Genomic DNA, 22,547 nt, shown 5'->3' with positions numbered 1-22,547 from the left:
AAACCAAACCCCAAGTGAACTTGGGATAAAAACACATTTGCTGAAGCATCCATGCCATTTTACCTTGCTTCTACAAGTCTTTAAAAAATGTTAACATGACTAGTGTTTCTTCGTATCACAAGTGAAGTGGTTTACCAGGTGAGCTACCGAGCAAGTTTACTACATCAGAAAAGCCATACATGTGAAGCTGGTTATGTGATGCAAACATGTATTAGTTTATGAATCATTCACTAAGATACAAGTGTCTTGAGGAGATAAAATGATTGAAACTAAATCTTTATTAATTGATAATCTGCCACTGGAATCATCATTTCAGAATTGTGAAAGAGAATAAAAATGGCTGGTGTTTTACGGAGTTCATTTCAGCTGGAAACTGCAGTGAATTGTATGTATAGGTACATTTTTTGAGTTGATATTGAAGTAGCTGTCTGGGGGACGTTACCAAAATGGCCACCGAGTGAAATGACTTGCTTTAAAGTGCCTTTGAAACCACCTAGAACACCCTAGCAACCGAATAGCAATGCACTAAAATCCACTTTCAACACCTTAGCAACACATAGAAAAGCATTGTGGTGGAGTATTGCATGAGAAAGAAAAATCCAGTTGCACTGTAATATTCAAAACACAGCAGGATGTCAGTAATATGTGCTAGACATTCTCCCAGTCTCTTTGGCCCCTTCTTTTTGAATTTAACTTTCATCCTCAAACTTTTTTACCCCATTTATTCTAGTCTGAGTCAGCAAGAGGCTCAAACTCTCTCAATAAACAGACGCAATGGGTGGTGATTTAGCCTCCAGTCCAGCTGAAGGCTATTTACCACATCTGTATACACACTCCTCCAAGGCTTTAACTCTGTGTGGCTCACTGATTGTAGCGTAAAATAGTTTTTTAGGAACAAAAATACAATCGCACTGAATGTGCTGCATATATTTTCATGAATCTACAGTCTACATTAGCATAAGTGTAATGTTTTTCTCTGTTTTCTCTCCTTTTTCAGATTTGGAAAACTTCAAAATCCACAAGCGGAGTTCTGTGTCTGTCCGGGAAGGACAAGGAGTGGTGCTTCTCTGCGGGCCGCCCCCTCACTCCGGAGGTCAGTACTACTTCAAGCTCGTTCATATTTCATTTACACCTCATTTTTCCGGAGGAGAGGTCTTCCGGCAGTCTCTCGGCACTCGGTTGTCCAATCTGCAGATCATATAATCCCATCAGCATCTCTCAGTTCTCTGACAGCATGTGTAGGCAAGCCCAGTCGCCCTCCGGAGACGGAGCTGTTTGTGTGCAAACCCACTTCCACCCTCACCTGCCTCCCTGTAGCGTCAAGTAGCATCCTTCCCTATACCGAGCGAGGGATGCGGGTCAGAAAGCCGTAAAAAATTAAGATCGCTCTCTTCCTGAGTTACACAAAGACCCTGAAGCAGCAAGCATTTCATCCATGCTGGGCTGCTCCTCCCCTGTATTTCTCCCAGAGTTTCTCTGCCGAATCTCACGTCTCTACCTCCACCGTGAAATGTTCATTAACTCTGCCATCACTTTGATGGCCTCTATCAATTAATCCAGCTGCGTGTGATTTAACTGCTTATTAATGGTGCCAACAGTGTTGCTTGTTAGAAGAAGTGCTTTGTTAGCGTTTATTGCACAATAGGTGCTTTTTCACATGGCCTTTTTGAAGGGCGGCATGGATCCAAAGCATTCGCACTTTTGTTACGTGAGCTATGATTGAACAGCATCCAAAAAGACATTTATCCATCAGCTATCTTTAAATATACCCCAACCCCATATGTCTACAGTATGTAATTTCCCTCATACTTCTTAAATATGCTGTACATAGTCATAAGTGTATAAGTGTGTTATTATTTATGTTTTGTTGCTGATTCCATTTAAATTCTACCTCATGAATTGTAAGTGAGACAATCTTTAAATTCTAAATTAAATACGACTGATTTTAAACAATGGCACAGCACACATGTATTACACAAATTGGACAAAGAAAAGACACTGATATCAAAGTGATTCGCATCAAGCTCTACAGAGCGGGTAGAGCTAACAATTGTAAGAAGATTATATGTTAGTAAAGCCTGCATTGAGATATTTTAGGATGAAATCAATCAATAAAAAAAATCAATTCATCAAATCAAATTGGGTGACCAGAACTAACTGTTATAATCTGTGTTGAAATGTAGCAGATGAGTGGGCTGTTTCACATTCAACGGGGTCTGCTTTCTAAATTTGGCAGCTACAGGAAGTGGCAAAGCAACAAAGAGATCAGATTAGACAAAGACTCTTCCAGCTAGTTACAAATAGTATAATTCATAATTTTTTTCTGACAGACAAGCCATTTATTTAGATAATTATGTTATGTGTTAATGGTGATGTTAGTTATTATTGTATTCGCAGATGTTGATCGTTTCTTTGTCTAAGAGTTAGAAGTATGTCATTAGGTCATTTACTGGAAAAATGCGGGGTTGTCTTGTTGAAGAAATTTAATTGAGTCATTTTTAGAAGTTTTAAAGCGTTTCTTTGTAGTAAAATGGTTGAAGTAACCAATAGACATAACATTTACAGTATATTAAACATAGTATGTATTGTGTAAGCATACTATTAGTATTGCCCATTAACAGAGGCTGGTTAAAAAACAACAACAGCAACAACAACATTATAATATGATATGGAACTCTTAACAGTATCTGTTTTCTGCAGATACCATATTTCATATTTATGCAGATACTTCAATTCTCTGAAGTTTAAGAACTTCTTGTCTTTGTTGGATTTGGCAAGTGTTTTCTTGACTGTGTGGCTGCTAGTTGGTTTGCCAAAGATTCCTTTCAGCTGTCCTCATAAATTAGACGAAAATTCATTTTGGTGTTGGAGCGTGATTTATGTTTGACTCGTAGAAGGAGGAAACATAGAGTACAGGAGTACGAGACTGTCTGAAAAGGAACTGTTATTCTGTGCAAGTATAACGTGTCTGGATTTAAACAGAAAGAAGCCTTTGTATATTAACTTTTATCATGTCCTTGTCTCTGTGGCACTGTGGAAGGAAAAGCTCTGTGAAAGGAAGCAAGACTTTCTCTGTTAACTTTACAAAGCAAAATAATAATAACTGTAAGAGTTTGGCTGAATCTTTTATAAGTAGTTTGGAGGCTAGAGGTGTTAAAAAATACCAAGGTACTAAGTTGGTACTAAAATATAAAAAAATGTAACAATACCTGTCTTTCTGCATTATTAGTAGTAACAAGTAATGACTACATTTGGTTCCTTCACTTTGTCTGACTAACGTTTGAACACTGAAAAACCGTGTATGTGCTCAAGTTTACTTGAGTTCTTGTTTCATGCAAAAAAAAAAAAACTGTGTGTACCGTTTACAAATAAGTTAAATAAGTACTATAAAAGTGTTATTTTCTTATTTGGCAAATGCTTGAAGGCTGCAATTCTGTTCTTTCAATTTAATTAGTTAATACTATTTATTTATTGATGTACATTACCTTTCAAGTTCAGGATAAGTAAGATATTTTATTTAATAAAAAATAAAAAAATTCTGCAAGGATGTATCAAAAGTGACAGTAAAGACATTTATAATGTTGAAAAAGATTTCTATTTCAGATAAATACTGTTCATTTGAACTTTCTATTCATCAAAGAATTATAAAAAATGTATCATGGTTTCCACAAAGATATTATGCAACATTGATGATAATAAGAAATGTTTCTTGAGCAGCGAATCAACAGTAGAATGATTTCTGAAGGATCATGTGACACTGAACAACACTGGTGTAATGGCTGCATAAATTACATTTAAAATAATATTAAAATAGAAAACAGTTATTTTAAGTTTTAATAATATTTTTGATTATGAATTAAACATAATAATAATTATTATTTATTTGTTTATTTATTTATTTTAATCATGTTTTATACTATAATAGTATACTTAGTTCATATAAATTGTTATAGTAGATACAAATCATTATTAAGCGTGTATTCAGTAGCATTAGTTTTTGCTGAACTGATTTTGAGAATCATGGTATTGACTATTGAATTTTTGGTATTGTGACAGCCCTGTTAGAGACTATAAAAGTGCTGTACAGCTGAACTGATTCAGTGCTCAAACAAATCACCCCAGATTTTCTTGTACAAGCTGTAATAGGTCCAGAAAAGCTAATAAAAAAGCGTTTAGTCATAAATAATTAATGCTGTAGTATTTCGACATCGATACACTTTAAAGACGTGTGTCTCCAGTTCTTGTCTGCTTTGGAAAAAGTGACTTCCTGTGACAGCTGATGATGACATTGATCATTTATGCCATCCATCTCTTTCTCCCCCAAGCATCCTCCGCAGTCAAACTTGGCATAGTCAGTGGGTGGCGCAGTAACGAATGAATATCGCAGCATCGTGCTATTCATTACCTTCTGCACTCGGGGTCTGAATGACTGGCTACAGCTTTGAGGACTCATATGCTGCAGAGAACCTCTCGTCAGGAGCAGGGCCCTGCCTGCCAGAGCAACTGTCAGGGGAAGCATAAGGCAGAGAAGACAGCTGGCCCCCTGTTTCCTTATGCCGCGGATGCGCTCGCACATGCTGATTGAGCTGTATATGATCCACTGGCGAGGGAGAAGGCGAGAAGAGAGGATTGGGGTGTGATTGGAGGAGAAACTGTGTGCTGGCTCTTACGCTGCTCCAATACAAATGTGATAAGATGTTTGGCCACGTGCAACAGTGTGAGCATGCATTAGCGTGCCAAACCTCCCGAGTGTGTATACATGTGTAAGCTTGTGACTCAGACTATGAAATGGAAGCAGATGATCTCTTGCACATTATCTGCATTTTTGCTCGGTTAAATCTAAGGATCTCTCATGAGGTTGAGAGCTAATTGTTTGGTAGATCATAGTCTGTAGAGGATCAAGGGCATTAGTTGTGTTTGCTGATAGCGTTTGGTTGAAGGGCACCTGAACTGGCTTGGCCAGGCTTGGAGGGCAGTTTAATGATTTTAAACACTAATCTAACACTAATTGTATCAAGACAATAAACAATTTAGCTATTATGTACTCTATATTTCTAATTCAGAGTTTCTTCAGGTGTTAGTTCACACAAATGAAGGCCTTAAAGAGGTCTTAAATCACAGCAGAAAGTTATATGCCGCATGCATTGCTAAAAATTAAGATCTTCCTCAGTATTGTTGTCTTGTTGTCCAATATGAAGTCTTGTTTTCTAAAAAAAATGCTCTTTTTAATCATTAACTCTTAACTTTATTTTGATCAATTTCACAGAAAACATGCCATTTTGCTTCTCAAGTAAATGTATCTTGATTTAAGAATCTTTTGCACTGGAAAACAAGACAAATATACTAAAGAAGAACATCACTTTTTGCAGAATGTATACAGTATTATGTTCCCTTTAATTTATAATTTTTTTAAATTATGATTTTTAACACCTTAATCTTAAAAAAGTCATAAAGTCTTAAATTGACCTTCATAAAACCTGCAGAAACCCTGTAATTGTTTGATGTCTATTTATTTATTTATTTATTTAGTATTTAAATGTGTTACAGCATTTTAAAATACATGCAGATGCATTATACAAATAGAATATTAGAAAAATAAGAAAAAGAAAATATAATAATCATAATAAATAAATAAATCACAATAAATAATAAATCAATTATTATTAAATCATAATAAATAAAGCTTTTGTTTTAAAATAAGTTATATTTTCTATTTTTTTCTTATGTTCAGTAAGAACATAATAATATAAATAATAGCAATTATACTGTTTATAATTATTACTGTATATATGTGTTGTGTGTGTGTCTATGTATGTATGTATATATATATATATATATATATATATATATATATATATATATATATATATATATATATATATATATATACACCATCTTATTTTTTTGTTAGCAAATGTAAATTACAGTGACAAAATACATTCTTTTATGAACATTTTTAAAATATCATGAAGCTCTTTTGATTGGTGATTACACTCAAGGAGTCTGAACTCATAAGATTCTATATATGTATGATCGGTGAATAAATGAGGAGCACTCTAGCACCATGCATTATGGGACTTATTAAGTCATCATTCACCGGGTATTTCATCATACCCCCTCTACTTAACATCTGGACATGCTGTGAATATATTAATTAAAGTCTGATACAAAGCGATTCAGAGTGTTCAAAATCAACCTATGCTATATGAGAAGCAAATGGCTTGGTAACTATATTTGTTTCAGTTATACAAATCAAAATTGACAAATAACATGTCACTGCCTTTTCCCCAGCATTTTAGGCTAACATTTATGTATACACTTTAGTGAAAAGGCCTCTATTTAATGTTTTCCCCCGTTATAATTATACTAACAATTTGAGTGAAAAGTTGAGTTGACAGTATTTTCAATTTGATTTAAAACTCAATAATTACTTAGTATTTGGTACATCCTCTTTGGACTACATGAATTCCACAAGTATGTATACAACCTAATGATCGTGTACTCCAGCGTTTGAATCCAAAGTTGTCAAAGTTTCCCTGACAGTTGCTCTGGAAAGTTTATATTTCAAGTGCTGTGTTTGGTCACCAAACCTTTGACTTGTCATAACTTTTAAAAAACCCTTTCTTACATTTTCATGTTGCTGTTTGGTTGCTAATGTGTTCTGGATGGTAGGTAGGTGCTTGCTTACTGTTCCATGTCAAAAGAGCCCACCTTCAATATCTACAAGGTTTTTGCAATATTTTGCCAAGTGAAAATTGTAGGTGTGATCACTTATAGCATACAATGTATCCTGCTTATAGTCAAGTCAAGTCACCTTTATTCATATAGCACTTTTAACAATACAGATTGTGTCAAAGCAGCTTTACACTATTAAATAGGAAAATAGTGTGTCAATAATGCAAAAGGACAATAGTAAACACTAAATTTTCAGTTAAAGGCAGTTCATCATTGAATTCACTGATGTCATCATCCAGCTCAGTTCAGTTTAAATAGTATCTGTGCAATCAAGTCGACGAAATCGCTGGAAAATAAGTGTCCCCAACTAAGCAAGCCAGAGACGACAGGGGCCAGGAACCAAAACGCCATCGGTGACAGAATTAAATTAGTATCTGATACAATATGTTTAGTATTTACTTCATTTGTGTAAATGACAGCACATAAAAGCTTGCATGAAGCTTTAGTGGTGTGTCAGAAAGGCTCAAAACGTTTCAACAGCTTAAAGCCGCTTGTCTCTCCTTGCTGTCTAGGTGTCAGTAAACAGTGTGTCCCTCTCCACTGGTCACCAGTCACACATTATGACGTCCCCAAGGCTTCCTGCTAACAAACACACCAACCCAACCCCCCCACACACACACACACGCACACACACGCACAATTCCTCACCAGTACACAATCCTGTGGGAATAAATTCAGCCCTGCAGGAATACACTGCCACTCATTCCCAACAACAAGACAACTGATTATGTGCTAGGCTCCTAGGCTAAGGCTTAGGAGACTCAGGAGCTGTGCTTAGCACCGTCTGCCTCACATTATGTCTGTAAATGAAATTTCTTAAAGCAGTCACCAAACAACATTGTATTTAAGCAGTTTACATCTATTGCATTGGACCCTGATTGTGGTATATTGAATAGTTCAACAGCTTATTAATAAAATCAAGATTTTTGCAGGTTGCTATTTGGTAGCTAGAGTGTTCTGGATAGATGCTACTCTCTTGCTAGGTGGGTGGTTACTGAATTTTATTTTATTTTATTTTAATTAAAAATAAAATGATGGTTTGTCCCTACAGCAATGTTTACAGCATTTTTAGCTTTATTTTTATTTATTTGTTTTGAATTTTTATTTTATTTTATTTGTATCATTTTATATCATTTGATTTGTATCATTTTATTTTATTTTTTATAATATAAAAGCTAATGATATTTTGTCCCTACATGTTTACTGCAATTATTTAGCTTTATTTTTTATTATTTTATTTCATGTTTTAGATTTTTTATTGTATTTTATTTTTGAGAAATTTGTATCATTTTATTTATATTTATAATTAAAAACAGAGTGGTACTTTACAGCAATGTAATTATTTTACTTTCTCATTCAAGATGAGACAGTTTTCCTGAGCTCGTGTTTTTCATGTGAAACACCACCTGTCGCAAAACGTGAAGACACATTGTGACTTTGTATGTGTTATTTTCATTTTGGTGGTTTAATGTGAGAATTATTTAATATATTTGCCATCACATTTTTTTCTGGAGAAAAAAAAAACCTTGGTTATATATATATTTTTTGACCGTTAGATGTTTTCACACACAAGCAGTACGTGTTATTTTCATTTTGGTGGTTTAATATGAGGATTATTTAATATATTCGCTATCACATGCTGGAGAGAAAAAACACCCTGCATAACCGTGATTATATATATACGTGAGATGTTCCAGATGTTTTCAGTAGAAGCCAGTTTGTTTATTTTTGAATTCAATTTAAACCATGCAACTGGTGACAGTTAATTTTGTTCTTTTTCTAAGCCTAAATATGAGCAATAGTATAGTGATATGCTTCCTTTGCAGGATATCTTGTGTGTGAGATAGCAGTCAAGCCAAGGACAAAGTATTTGTGTTAATGGAGAGATGATAATAATAATAATAGACCATCTCTTGGCTTCTGGCTATTTTAGATTCACCGCAAAAACTCAAAGAGGTGTCATCTCTTTGTCTTTTGTCCTCCATTCCTTGTTTTACCATCCAATGTCCTTGCATGGCCACAAAGCATAGATAGAATACAAGAGAATCTCAGAGGTCGTGTCTGATCGGAGCTGTCAGCTCTCTTCTGAGATGCGTATTCCTCATCGCTGGATTTGGCATTATGGGTATGAGTAAATGTTTGTGTGCGCGACTGACTTCAGGAATGCCCCGAAATGTGCAGCGTAGACCCAAATTGAGCCTTCCGTGCCGCCGAAGTCAGGTCGGATCAGTCACGCACAAGCATTTGAGCGGCTGCTTACCTCCACCTCAGCCTCCGAGCCTCTGCATTCAGCCTTATTCTCCGTATTACTCAATAACTATGTTTAGTGTGGGAATCTAATGCGGCTGACCTCCATTTGCTAATGGAGATAGGCCCTTTCAGGTGTAGCGAACGCTGAAATCACTTCTTTTCTGCTCTGCCACTAACAATGGGCATGATGGCATCTGCCCCGGAGTCGCGCGGCAGTGAGAGCACAGAGCATGTGCACTCTGTCTGGTCCTGTTAGGAGAAAAGAAGATGCGATATTCTGGAGGCCTTAAGCGAAGAGCTTCTCAGACTGCTGCTGTTTTTTCTGATTTCTCTCGCTCTTTCAGGTTCTCTATTCTCGGTTCTTACTGCGACTGTCAACACAGGGCCAGACGGTAAACGCTGCACTCGGTGACAGTCCATACAGTGGATAGTTTCTCTCTAAGGAGGACATAAATGGAGATTAGAATGGGGGTTAGACTAGGTCACAACATGTTGATGTCATTACTAGCAGAATTACAATGAAGTCGTGCATTTACATTTACGTTTATTCATTCATTTGGATTCTGTTATCCAAAGAGATTTACAAATGAGGAATGCAACAAGAGATTCATCACAAAGTGGCAATTAAAATGAGAAGTGCTAGTAATACAAAGTTTCAGAAATCATTTAGAACTCTACAAGCTACAACGAGGAAAGATTTAGGAATAGTTAAAGCATAGAGTTTTTTTTTTTTTTTTTGCTCTCAGCAGGAAGCAGTTAAGTGCTGACAGAAGAGATGAATTTTCAGTGGTTTCTTGAATATTGTCAGGGATTTGGTGTTTTGGATAGAGTTGGGAAGATCATTCCAGCAGCAAGGAGCAGTGAATGAAAATGCTCTGGAAAGTGATTTTGTGAATGTACAGTATAATCATTTAACATAATTCTAATAATTCATTCTTTGAACTTACATCATTATAATATGCTGATTTAGTGCTCAAAATTAGTGTTCATTTATTAATAATGGTTATTATTATCAGTGTTGAAAACCGTTTTTGATGCTTAAAAATTGTGGAAACTTGAATAACAGCCATCACAGGAATAAATGGCTTTTGAAAATATATTTAAAAAAGTAAATTACTGTTTTACTGTATTTTTGAGTATTTACAAATATTTGACTGGTAGTGTATGTATATTTAAACTTGATTGTAATCCTGCTAGTAATTATAATTTTCATAGGCTAGGTGGTGATTGATTCTGATATCTTTTTTGAAGTATATTGCAACTATTGGTGCTTAAATTTCACCCAAAAATGAAAACCAAACAGTTGACAGTAGCTATTGACTTCCATAATATGGGGGGGGGGGGATACTATGGAAGTCAATGTCTACCGTCAACTGTTTGGTTACCAGCATTCTTCAAAATATCCTTTTGTGTTCAGAAAGAAAAAAGAAATTCATACAGGTTTGGACCAATTTGAGTGTGAGTAAATGACAGAATTTTCATTTTTGGGTGAACTATCCCTTTAAAAAGTCCTCATTTACAAAGTGGAACCAACCTTTATTCTTTGATCACTGTTGTTTTTATGATTTATTTATTCACTTAATTATTAATTAATCAATTCACTTTTTTATATATATATTTGCCAAGCGGTAAGCTTGTGTAATCCCGGACACAATGATTAAATATGCATACTGTTGTCACAACAAGTCTCACATGCATTATTAACAGGCGATGATCAGGCAGCTGTGATGCTATTAAAATTCATCAAGAGCATTCGCATCGATGATGCGCGATTAAGAGGCAGATATGTGCATCTTTTCATAAAGCTTTATTTCCTGCTTGCGGCATGACAGAGCGTAAAAATAATGAATGGGTCTCTTTGATTGGAACTGAGACTGGTGTTTGCGGTGATAGATGGTTTATTTTGTCTGCAGATATGTCTTTTCTCTCTGTTTCTTCACCAGTGTAATAATGGTTTCTTACCACTAAAATGAAATATGATAGTGAGATTTTTTTTTTTTTCCTACAACAGTGTTTTCCCCCAGGCTTCCATGGCTGGTGCAAACTGGAAAGAGAGGGATTGTTGTCAGATAGACTGTTTATAGTATTCAGGCGCGCACTATGACCTAGCCTTAAGTCTAAAACATCTATTTTCTAATTGCAGTTCCAGTACTGTCACACATCAGTAGTGCTTGTGTAAGCACATTAGATCATTTGTCTTTGAGCCAGATTATACTGTCACCTTCATCATGTCCAGTTAATGGCAAGAAAAAGTACAAAACAAATTGATTTTATTTAATTTTTTGGTCATGGATATGTTAATAACTGCTTATAGTCATTGTTTTGCTCATTTATATTTAGAATTGCTTGCTAAAAAATCTGAACAAACCCCTAAACAAAAATATTTGTTGTGTGTTTTTGTACTCTCTTTGTGCTATGAACATGAATGATACCTCAAATTAAGTGGTTTGTTGAGGAGAGGTGTTATTCATATTTTTTTTTTGAGTGATCAGACTTCCAGTTTTTGACTCCCAGATAATAAAATGTTCAAAAGTTTGGGGTCAGTAAGATTTTTTTTTACGTTTATGAATGAATTCTCCTATGCTCGCTAACACTGCATTTATATGATCAATGTTATAGTAAAAAGAGTAATATAATGAAATATTATTATAATTTAAAATAATTGTCTCTTATTTTAATTCATGTTCTTTACTTTAATACTTTACATTATGTCTATTTTAAAATGTCTAATCTAATTTGCCGATTTGATGCTCAAGAAATAAAACAAAACAAAAAAACTTACTGGCCCTGAAAGTTTTGAATGGTGGTGTACCTAAAATTTAAATGGAATTGAAGAAAAAATATATAATAGGTTTCTCATCTGTCCTGACCCCGTCTGCCATTGTTCAGCCAATCAGGTAATATCACCCCAGACTCACACTAGAACTATCGTATTACACCAATCTGCAGATGGCATTTAATATATATATATTAAAAAATATATGCATCAGCTGTAAAAATGTATTCCTGAAGTAGATGTTAACCCCACCATGGAAAATCTCCAGTTTTGTACAACAGACCTGCCCTTAGAAAGCAAAAATGTGTTTCCTTCATCTTCCTTAATACTCTCCACATGTCCGTACAATTTGCACAAATCTTATATGGTCTATTTTTTCCCTTTTCATTTTATGTTGACTTCTCTGCTGACTTTCTGCAACCCCAGCATTCTTGGTATAATGCAAACTGAGTTTTGTCAGCATCTGACAGTCCCCTCTAGGGACCCTTCAAAGTGAAGAGTCTTGGCTTCTTACACATCAAATTTCAGAGTGAACCTTGAGCATTTCACATACTGTATGGAAGATTCTATGTAGCATTTATAATGTGTTTTTAAATCTCTTATTTTTGGGGGAAAAGCCCAGCTGAGAGCCAAGTGCTTTATCAGGAAAGGTTTCATATCAGGGGAAAAATGTGAAAACTTTGTGCTTTGATGTTATATTTTATCTGCTTGGATTTCCTCATTTTGTTGCATTATGTACAAGTTGATTTCTTTTTAGACCTTGATATCAAATCATAACAAAAAACATAAATCTAAGGGTTTGAATAATTGAGGGAAGAAATCCTTTGGGTTATGTTAGGGTTTCAACAACAGCCTTTGAGCAACCGCATATGACCTTTCTTTGCTAACACAAGGCTTTGTTTTGTTTTTAAAAGCAGCTTTAACGCCTGCAGCAGTAGTGGGTTAGCATTTGAAGTTTTTACCTTCGAAATTAATAAAAAATTCAGCATTGTGAGGAATGATTGATTGAATGCATGAATGGCAGGATTTAAGTCAGAAAGCAGATCCTGTTTTGCCATGTGTGATAGCACAAAATCACATTACGTTTTTCAGCTCGTTCTGAGCACCAGATGTCTCGGTGCAGGTATTATATTCCTCGCAAGCGACTTATCAGACATTTTCAAAGCACAGCACTAGCATAAAAAAGATTTTAAAAAGAAATATCAAAATTAACTTCAAGTTGGCACCCTCATGTAAGCTAGCACTGAGTTAGCGATTTGTTTACATCTTGCTTGCCTTACTGTTAATTTTCCTGTTAATTAACACTTAAACATTTAATTAAAACTAAGAGTTTAAGTGCCTAAGCTTGACCATTGCATATTTCTGAAAGTCTTGCGCATCTTTTTTTATAGAAATACTTCCTTATGTTACAGTTGTATATTACCTGCACTGTAAAAAAAAATAATAATTTTGGCAGCTGTGGTTGCCAGAATAATTTTGTAAAAAATACAGAAAAACTGTAAACACATTTACGGCCAAAAAATGTAAATTGTACAGTATAAAACTGTAATTTACAAACAAGAAAATTTGTAAACCAGTCAATTCAACAATGCACACTGCTATTAAAATCGGTTTTGTACCTTTAACATACTGACAACCACCATAATAATGCAGGTGGTAAAAGAGAAAGCCACACGAAGAATCAAAGCTCATCACAAGTAGCTTCGCCACAAGCAGAAGTATATACTAATATATAGAAGGTGCCATTCATGCAAACACAAAACACCATCATGGTAACACACATGATACTTAAATAATGCATTAAACTTTCATTAAACAGCAGAAAATGTAACATAAAACCGAAATATACGTAACTAATAACAAAAACTATTTAAAAAACATGATTATTTAAACAAAATACTTTCAAATGTGCAGGGTCATGCAGGGAATTCTGGGAATATCAGTTTACAGTTTTTGACTGTAAATTATACATTGATTTGTTATTTTTACTTCTAAAAACTGCATTTTACTGTAAAATTACATGAAATATCTGGTTAGATATTTTACAGTTTTTCCCTGTGTATAGTACGGGAACTTACTGTTAACCTATTAACAGTTTTTTCCGTAGCGTTTTTACAATATTTTACAGTTAAAATTACACTTTTTTTACAGTGTGCATGATGTTAGCTTAGCGCTCAGGGTTCATGGGTGTGAAAACCAATCCGCTCAAGCCCCTTCTGTGTGCAAGATATCTGAAGCCCTCAGCTATGGATCAGATCAAACTGTGATAAATGACCAGGGCTCAGGCAGGAATCCTCCAAGACTGTTTTGTTTAATTAGCTAACGAGTGAGTGGGTTTGATTGGGTTAAGCCGGGGAGATGCTATGTGCCTGTCGATTAAATGCGCTGCTGGGGAGCCAAAAGCCTTGGCCGAGTAGAACATTACAACGTTCTGCAAATGGATTTATCATTGACGGCGCAAATGGAAAGCTCACATGCCAACATGTCTAACCTCAAGAGTGGTTTGGTTGAATAAGATGTACGTATGCGCCACAGAAACATGGAGGAGGCTGGTGACAGGAAATGCACATCGGTTTATTAATGCTTCAGTGCATTGTTCTTCCACAGATGCGGTTAGATGCTTATTAGATTGACAGCTGATTTCTTTATTGCTGTTTTGAGCAGCAATTAGATTTCGACTTATGCAAAGCCATTATAAAAGTACTCCTTTTAGTTTAGAGCCTTTCTCCAATTACAAACATGTACTATTCTAGCAATTTCAAGTAAAGAGACAGTAGTTGAATTATTATCAGAAAGCGCTTCCTCTGAAAGGAAAATTTCCTTTGTTTTGATTCATGTATGGATAATAGAGAAATGTTGGGTTCACCTTGCTCTTTTCGTGGCTCATACTTGACGGTGGAACTTGGAGAATGACAGGCATTGTGGGTAATTGAATCAGCAAAAGGCAAAACAATTGTAACTCCTGGAGGTCAGGTTTGAAAGTGTTTTTCTGTGCTAGTAGAGGAACCAACCACTGACAGATGTGACATTAAGTGTATGCTGACATTTCGTGGAGAGGAACGGCCAATGAGGATGCTACATCTTCAAAGTCTGGTCAACAGCACTCCTCTCAGAGTTGAGACTGTTTTATTTCTTTGTCTGATATAGGATATGACTGCATTACTATTTCCAGCTTGAGATAGAATAAGAATGAATCCAAAAAAATAAAATAAAAATGAATGAATGAATATATATGTAAACAAACAAACAATATTTTTCTTAAAGAAAATGAAACCTAATTTGGTTTCTAATATTACTTTCAGGACAATTAAGCACATTTTCAACTATTTAAAAAAATCAGTTAAATTCAAATAAATTATCTTAAATTATAAATCTTAATGAAAATCATTATTTCTGAAAAAAAAATATTTTTAATTGCAATGAACTAAAAACAACAGACCTAGAATAAATATGAATGTGATTTATACTTACATTTTAAGTATGTTCTATACTTTAAATTTATTTTACAATTTACAGTTTGTGTCATATTACTGTGATGTGAATCATATGTACTGTTCACATTATAGTGGGCTACTAAGAATTGGATTGTCATGAAAATAATGTCAGTAGTCCTAAAAATAGGCTTCATATTATTTGGACGGAACAAGGACATTTCTTGACAGTTTTTGTGAGATTCGCCCAATTAAGATAGTTGGACATTTTAGGACATTTCCATTCGTCTGTTGTCCTTTCCACACCTTTACGTTAAGATATATTTGTTGTTGTCATCAAAAACTCTCTACTTTAATGAAATGCCATGTGATTAGCTCGTTACGTGTCGCCTGATTATCCATTAACTGACCAATGTCAATGAATAGCACTCTGGATTTTTAAACATTGGTTACATACGACCACTCTCCCACTTGACTAGAGGCCAACTAATCACAGGGCACTGGTTATCCTTTCTGTCATTAATTTTCACCCCCTAAGCCACACAACCCTCCTCAGGCTGATTAATTTTCACCCTAGCATGTAGCCCCAATGCTAATTTAGTAACTCTAGGGAGGCGCAAGATTCATGAGCAGAGCCCACATATGCCATTTAGGCTCTGCTGAGAGAGGAAATGTCACCGTGTACTCTAGTTATGTTTATGCAAATGTAGTTTCCGGGCAGTAGAGTGACCTCTTTCTACTCATGTGTGATGTTGACGGTCTTTTCTCCATCTTTCCTTTTTCCTCTAACAGCTTTGACGTTCTCCTGGATTTTTAATGAGTACCCGTCATTCGTGAAGCAAGATTCTCGTCGATTCGTGTCCCAGGAGACAGGGAATCTATACATCGCTAAAGTTGAGCCATCTGATGTGGGCAACTACACCTGTGTTGTGACCAATACTGTCACCAAGACACGCGTCCAAGGGCCGCCTACTCCTCTGATACTGCGCAATGACGGTGAGGATGCTTGTCGGTATCTCGATATATACCATACATTCAATCCTACATGCATTATGGAATTGTGTAACTAAAAGAAATAAAAAGATGTGAAATTTATAAAGAATACAAATTTTATTCAAAGGTTAATAAGCTGTTTCTCTGCAAATTTTAAGATGCTGTGGCAGCATGTTTCAGTGCCTCTAGGCTGGCATTATCAAAGGCCCTCAAACTGAAAGGTCATTTGTCTTAGGCTGATCTAATTGTTGCTTCTCTGTGGATTTACAATTTGATCGCACTCATGTACAAGGGTGATAAAAATAAATCGTCAAATATCCTAACAGACAAACGGAATCTAATTTATCTGACTGATAGCGTAAAATAAACTTCTTTCAAACCACTCGGTATTTTCTATGAGAGGTAATGGTTTTTCGGTGATTGATTTTAAAGAAAAAAGTATTTTTCGTTTTTGTAATTAAACAACCATTCTAGTTTTAAAGAGTGAATTACTGTATGATAGACATAAATAATTGTCTTTAATTAAGCAATAATCCTAATAATATTCTTATTTATTTTAATAGTTAATTATTTTTGCCTTTCCTCCACCTAGACTTTATATAAATTTTTACATGATTATCTAAAAAGTAGCTTTAATTGGTGTCATTAAAAAAACATATTTGAGAATTTTAAGGAATACATTTTCACAATAGGCGTTAATTAACTGCTGACAAATGTATTGCTTTAGTTAGTTCAGTGTTTATTCTTGTTTTCTTCTCCAGGATATGTGATAAATATATTAGTAAAAGTTTCATTTTTTAGGTTTTTGTAGTCAAAACTTCCCTCAATCATATTATTGCCTTTTTACCAAAATGTTAAAGTGTATTTAAATGGACCACAAAACCAGTCATAAGGGTACATTTCTTTTAATTTGAGATTTATACATCACCTGGAAGCTGAATAAATAAGTTTTGCATTGATGTATGGATTGTTAGGATAGGAGACAATATTTGGCCTAGATACAACTATTTGAACATCTAGAATCGACTTAAGATTGGTTTTGTGGTCCAGGGTCACATATAACATTTTTGTAAATATACCATTCAAAAGTTTGGGGTCAGCAAGTTTTTAAAGAGAGAAATTAATACATTTATTAAGCAGTGATGCATTAAATTAATCAAAAGAAACAATAAAGACTTCTACACTATTCTACAAAATTGACGTTTACAATTAAATGCTGTTCTATTGAACTTTCTTTTCATTAAAATATCAGAATCAGAATGAGCTTTATTGCCAGGTATGTTTACACATACAAGGAATTTGTTTTAGTGACAGAAGCTCCACAGTGCAACAGAATGACAGTGACAAGAAAGGACACAGATAATAAAAAGATTAAAATACAAATATACAATAGTCAATGTACAAAATAGAAATAACACAATATACAAAATAGACAATTTTGTATGTACAGGTATGTTATGTGCAAATTTGAAATGTAAATAAGGATATGAAAAAAATGTATCACGGTTTCCAAAAAATATTAAGCAGAACAGCAATTTTAAACATTGATAATGTTTTTGAGCACCAAATCAGCATACTAGAATGATTTCTGAAGGGCACTGACGATACTGAAATAGAAAATTTTTTATTGTAATAATATCTCCCAATATTACTGTTTTTACTATATTTGTCTCTCAAAAGCAATGTATATTCAGTACAGTATATGTACATATATACCACAATTCAAACAAGACACCAGTTGGACCTCAAAAAGGAAACTATAGTTGTATATTTATTTATTTTCCATTTTTAAGGTCCACCTGACTAAGATGCAACCGATGCCTTGTCTGAATTATGTTGTAAAACATATTGTGTGTGTTGGATTGGTCCAGACGCTACAGTGTTTTTTCAATGTATGCTTCAGATACGAGTCACGACGAGGCGTTCCCCATAGCGACCCCTAGAGGACGCAGTTCGAAGTTCCCATGAAAGGGAACCTGATGTTTCTATCGGTGGTGTATGACCAACATGAGCCGCTCAATGGCTACTGTCACAGTGTGATCTCCAGGCACAATTTCAAACCCCATTGTACATGTCTCTCTACCTGGGATGCTACAGAAGGAGATGATTGCCTCTCTCCAACCCTTCCCATTTGGCAGCGCTGACATAAACGGCCAGCGTTAGACATTGCAGATAAGCATCTCTTTGAGTCCCTCAGACAGCTTAGTCGCTAGTCCGATAGCACACCTCACAAAAACACAGAGGGAGATATCAGGGCTCCCTGCTATCCCAAAAGCCTTTCAGAAGCTACAAAATAAATCATGCAATAATAATGAAAGGGAAAATAAAAGATTGGCTGCTTTTGCAATTGCAGTTTCAGATGGAGTAATTGATACCTTTTTGCTTGTCGATTGAGTGTTTCTTTTTTTTATAGGTGTAATGGGAGAATATGAGCCAAAGATTGAAGTGCAGTTTCCAGAGATTGTTCAAGTGGCCAAAGGTTCAACCGTGCGCCTGGAGTGTTTTGCACTGGGGAAGTAAGTATTACGAAGATGTCCTCAGTAGAAAGAGAATGTAATCAGTCTTTGAATTACGTTTTGTATTTGTGTTTGCAACTTAGTCCAGTACCGTCCATAAGTTGGCATCGCGTGGACGGAGTCCCATTCGCCCGTAAAGTGGATGTAAGGAAAACCAGCGGTGTGATGGAAATCCCTTACTTCCAGCAAGAAGACGCGGGCACGTATGAATGTGTGGCGGAGAACACCAAAGGAAGAAACTCTGTGCAGGGAAAGCTGTCTTTCTTTGGTAAGTTATCTTGAGATGCATGAATATTTGAACAGCGAAGGCCACATGTCACGTTCATTGAAGTGAAGGACATGATGCAGGACTCTGCCTTTCCAGTCGTCAACCCTGACCAGCAGAAAATCAACTTTAACAGTGCATCAAAATGATTCAAGCCACCCAGTCGTGATGTCTCTAATATTTTTATCCAGATTAAAAAGATGAGAGGGTGACCTTGAGCCTGACCTTCTGTTTGTGTATGTGTGTGTTCCGTTCTACCAGATGGCACTGTGATTGGGATCCAATTTGACTCCAGATCAAAGCTGTTAAATTTACTTTACTTAGAGTATACTACACATATGCCAGGAAAACACTCAGCAGAGCAGCATATGGATCTGTGATGACTTCTGATTTTTTTGTGTTTATCAAAAAATATTTGTTGATTTTAAAGCATATTTGGAGACTTTGGACCCAACTGAAGATGTTCAGAAATAAAGGCTTAGTGGAGATTGCTTGTTTGTGTTATGGTCATGAATGATACTTGAAATAGTAAGGCTTATTAGGAGAAGCTAAGGAATAGGATTTATAGTTTTCACCTGACGCATGATAAATGCCATAGGCTTGCATTAACGACAGGATTCAAGGCTCTTTGGACCTAAACAACTAACTAGCCTAGCAACTTGTAAGGTCATTCAAAACAGTTCATAGCAAAAGCAGTGTTAGAGTTAGTAATATAAAATATTTTCTGTGAATGAGTTCAACATTTAATTTAATTTAATTGTCTGTTGTCCTGTTCAAATTTTTGGCTCAACAATTTTTCAAAAATCGTATTAACAAAATACAAATTAAATACTATTCTTCTTGTGTTCATTTAGTGAAAAATAGTATGGGAAATATGCCATAACTTTTAACAAGATTTTTATATATTTACATATTTTAATGTATATATATTAACATGTTGTTTACTGTTCAAAAGTTTGGAGTCACAATTTTTTTTGTAACATTGTACTGTATATGTATTTACTGTCACTTGTAATCAAGTTAATACATCCTTGCTGAAAAAAATATGAATTTCTTTAAAAAAAAAATCTTACTGACCACAAATTTTTGAACAGTAATGTATATAGAATAAATCAAGTTATTCTGTCCTGATGGAAGTCTGTTAGGTAAAATAGTAAAATAATATACCTGTCACAGCTATGTATTCTTCCAATCAGTGGGAGAAAAAAAAACTTGCTAAAAAGACATTGAAGATTAAAACATGGAAATCCCATTTATATTCTATTAATTGCATGTGCACCTTATCATGTGCATATATCTGTTTACCAGTGCAAATTGGCATGAATTGTAAAAATCAGACCCCAATGGCTAGGCCTGGGTCTCTAGCAAGTGTATTGTGACTCAGAGGCTTATGAAGAATAGCATATTAAATATGGACTTTAAAATGAAGGGTTCATAACCTTTTCCCTTCACCGCCATGTTTGCTCCGCGGCATTGTTCATACAAGACAGCTACCAATTAAGTAAGTACCTGTAGGCTAGAGAGCAGTGGGATTTATCCTCCCCTTATGGGATCTTGCACTGGCTCTAATGCTGTACCCGCATGCCCAGTGGCCCATTTACAGGAATAGTCTGCAAGGAGCTCGCTGAATGTTTTATTAGCCCTGTTGTCTCATTGTTTATATTCCAAACAATGTGGAATATGGGGGACAGGTTCTTAGAAAAGGGAAGTTCTCCTAATGGGCTTCCCAGATGCGCAACGTAGCAGTGATTTATAAATGTATTAATTAGATAAATAGCTTGGGCATATTGTAAAAGCTAATGTAATCCAGCTAAGGAGGGGATTCGTCGTAGGCGTGGTTGTTTCACTAATGCTTTTGCTCCATTCTGTTTAGGAGAGACTTGATATTTATGATAATTCGTCTCGGTTTTCGCTTCGCTTCTGCTGTTCTTCAATCGTTTCCACCCCCGTCTCACCTCTCCTCTCCTCCTGTGTATAAGTCAACTGCAGTATAAGGAGAAGGAGACAGACCTTTAGCATCTGGTTAAGCTGGATTGCCCGTGGTTATTGAATAAGACAAAGGTTTATGCAGAGAAACAACTCACACTAAACTGGCATTGATCTCATCAACAAAATCATTGATGAAAATGGTTTATGAAAAGATTTTTGATTTTGTCAATGATAACAGAGACAAAATGTGCATAATAAAAAGGTCATTTTTAAATTATTTTAATGTGATCATTAAATTATTTTAATTAAGTGTTGAAAATACAGCATCGCAGGATATTAACAATGCACTAACAATTGCTTGATAGAGAAGAACATGGACAGTTTTTGTTAATATTGATACATTTTAAAAATAACATACAGTACTGTTTGAAAGTTTGGGGTCGGTAAGATTGTTTTTAAAGAAATTTATACTTTGATTCAGCAAGGACATAAAAAATTTACAAAAAGTTACAGGAAAGACTTTTAGATTGTTGCAAAAAAAAATCTAATAAAATCAATCAATTTGAATTTGATATTCATTAAAGAATTCTGAAAAAAACACATAACCGTTTCCACAAAAAGTTAAACAGTTAAACAATTTTAACATTGCTAGAAATGATTAATGAGATGAGAAATATTACTTGAGCACCATTTCAGCATATTGTAATGATTTCTGAAGGATAGTGTAAATTGTATAATGTGTTCAAATAGAAAATAATTTTTTTTAAATTGAAAAAATATTTCACATAATCACTCTTTTTCGTGTATTTTTGATCAAATAAATGTAGATTTTGAGTATTCTTTCAAAAATATAATTTTAGAAAAAAATATGACATGGCAAAGTATTGACAATTTAATGGATATTTTTATTAAAAAACAAAAACCATGACTCAAAGTGTAAAATTGAAATTAAGGTTTCAGTGTGATTTGAAGCCAAAGAAATTGTGTTGATGGTTTGACAGATGTAATTGAACGTTTCTGAGACTGTGGTCTTTCCCCATTCAAGTCGATAGGACTGCATGCCTATTAACTACATCAGATATCAGCTAAAATTTCCACAAGTGAACTGACTTGCCTAAAAATGAGCTGACTTTGGCCACATTCATCCACCAGTTATCACTTATTCTATGCTTTAAGCTATTTGTAATTATTTACAACACACCTTAAAGCCACAGCAGGCCTGTAAAAAAGCAGCGACGGGTTGACGTTTATCCTTTTTGCGGCTCTGGGATCCTTCAATGGCAGGATTAGCCTACGGACAGACCTCTTGATTTACCACTCAGATCTCTCGCTCCCTTCCCCTCTATTTCTGTCTCTGTGTCTCATTCTCTTCCCCAACGTTTTTCCCTTTGCCAGCCAGGTGATAAAAATCTGTAATCTTATTTTGAAGTCCCATGGAATTAGGCCTACGAGACATTTGTCAGCAGAGCGGGGGAATGAGGCGATCAATAAGTGTATCTCATGTTTATCACTTCCACTGGCAGCAGCAAAGCAGGAGGAGACACTCAAAGCCTTTCATTCTTTCTGCTTGCGTTGGCTTGATTAGCAATTGCCCTCAAATGTTTTTGTTGCCTTCATTAGTCCTATTCTTTGCTAGGCTAAGAAGATTGTGT

General features: G+C 35.1%; 1 protein-coding gene across 1 annotated transcript in view; it reads left to right on the top strand.

Annotated features, from left to right (window-relative positions):
- Positions 1–22,547, top strand: part of cntn4 (contactin 4) — a 141,781-nt gene that overhangs the window by 69,333 nt on the left and 49,901 nt on the right. Inside the window, exons 5-8 of the mRNA XM_016238920.1 lie at positions 998–1,093; positions 15,985–16,188; positions 18,599–18,701; positions 18,785–18,969. Coding sequence (XP_016094406.1) covers positions 998–1,093; positions 15,985–16,188; positions 18,599–18,701; positions 18,785–18,969 — 588 coding nt within the window. The remainder of the gene's footprint in view (positions 1–997; positions 1,094–15,984; positions 16,189–18,598; positions 18,702–18,784; positions 18,970–22,547) is intronic.

This window comes from Sinocyclocheilus grahami, unplaced genomic scaffold (genome assembly GCF_001515645.1).
Source record: "Sinocyclocheilus grahami isolate Dianchi unplaced genomic scaffold, SAMN03320097.WGS_v1.1 scaffold551.1, whole genome shotgun sequence".
Lineage (NCBI taxonomy): Eukaryota > Metazoa > Chordata > Actinopteri > Cypriniformes > Cyprinidae > Sinocyclocheilus > Sinocyclocheilus grahami.
The sequence above is the reverse complement of the archived record's forward strand: the minus strand, read 5'-3'. Positions and strand labels throughout refer to the sequence as shown.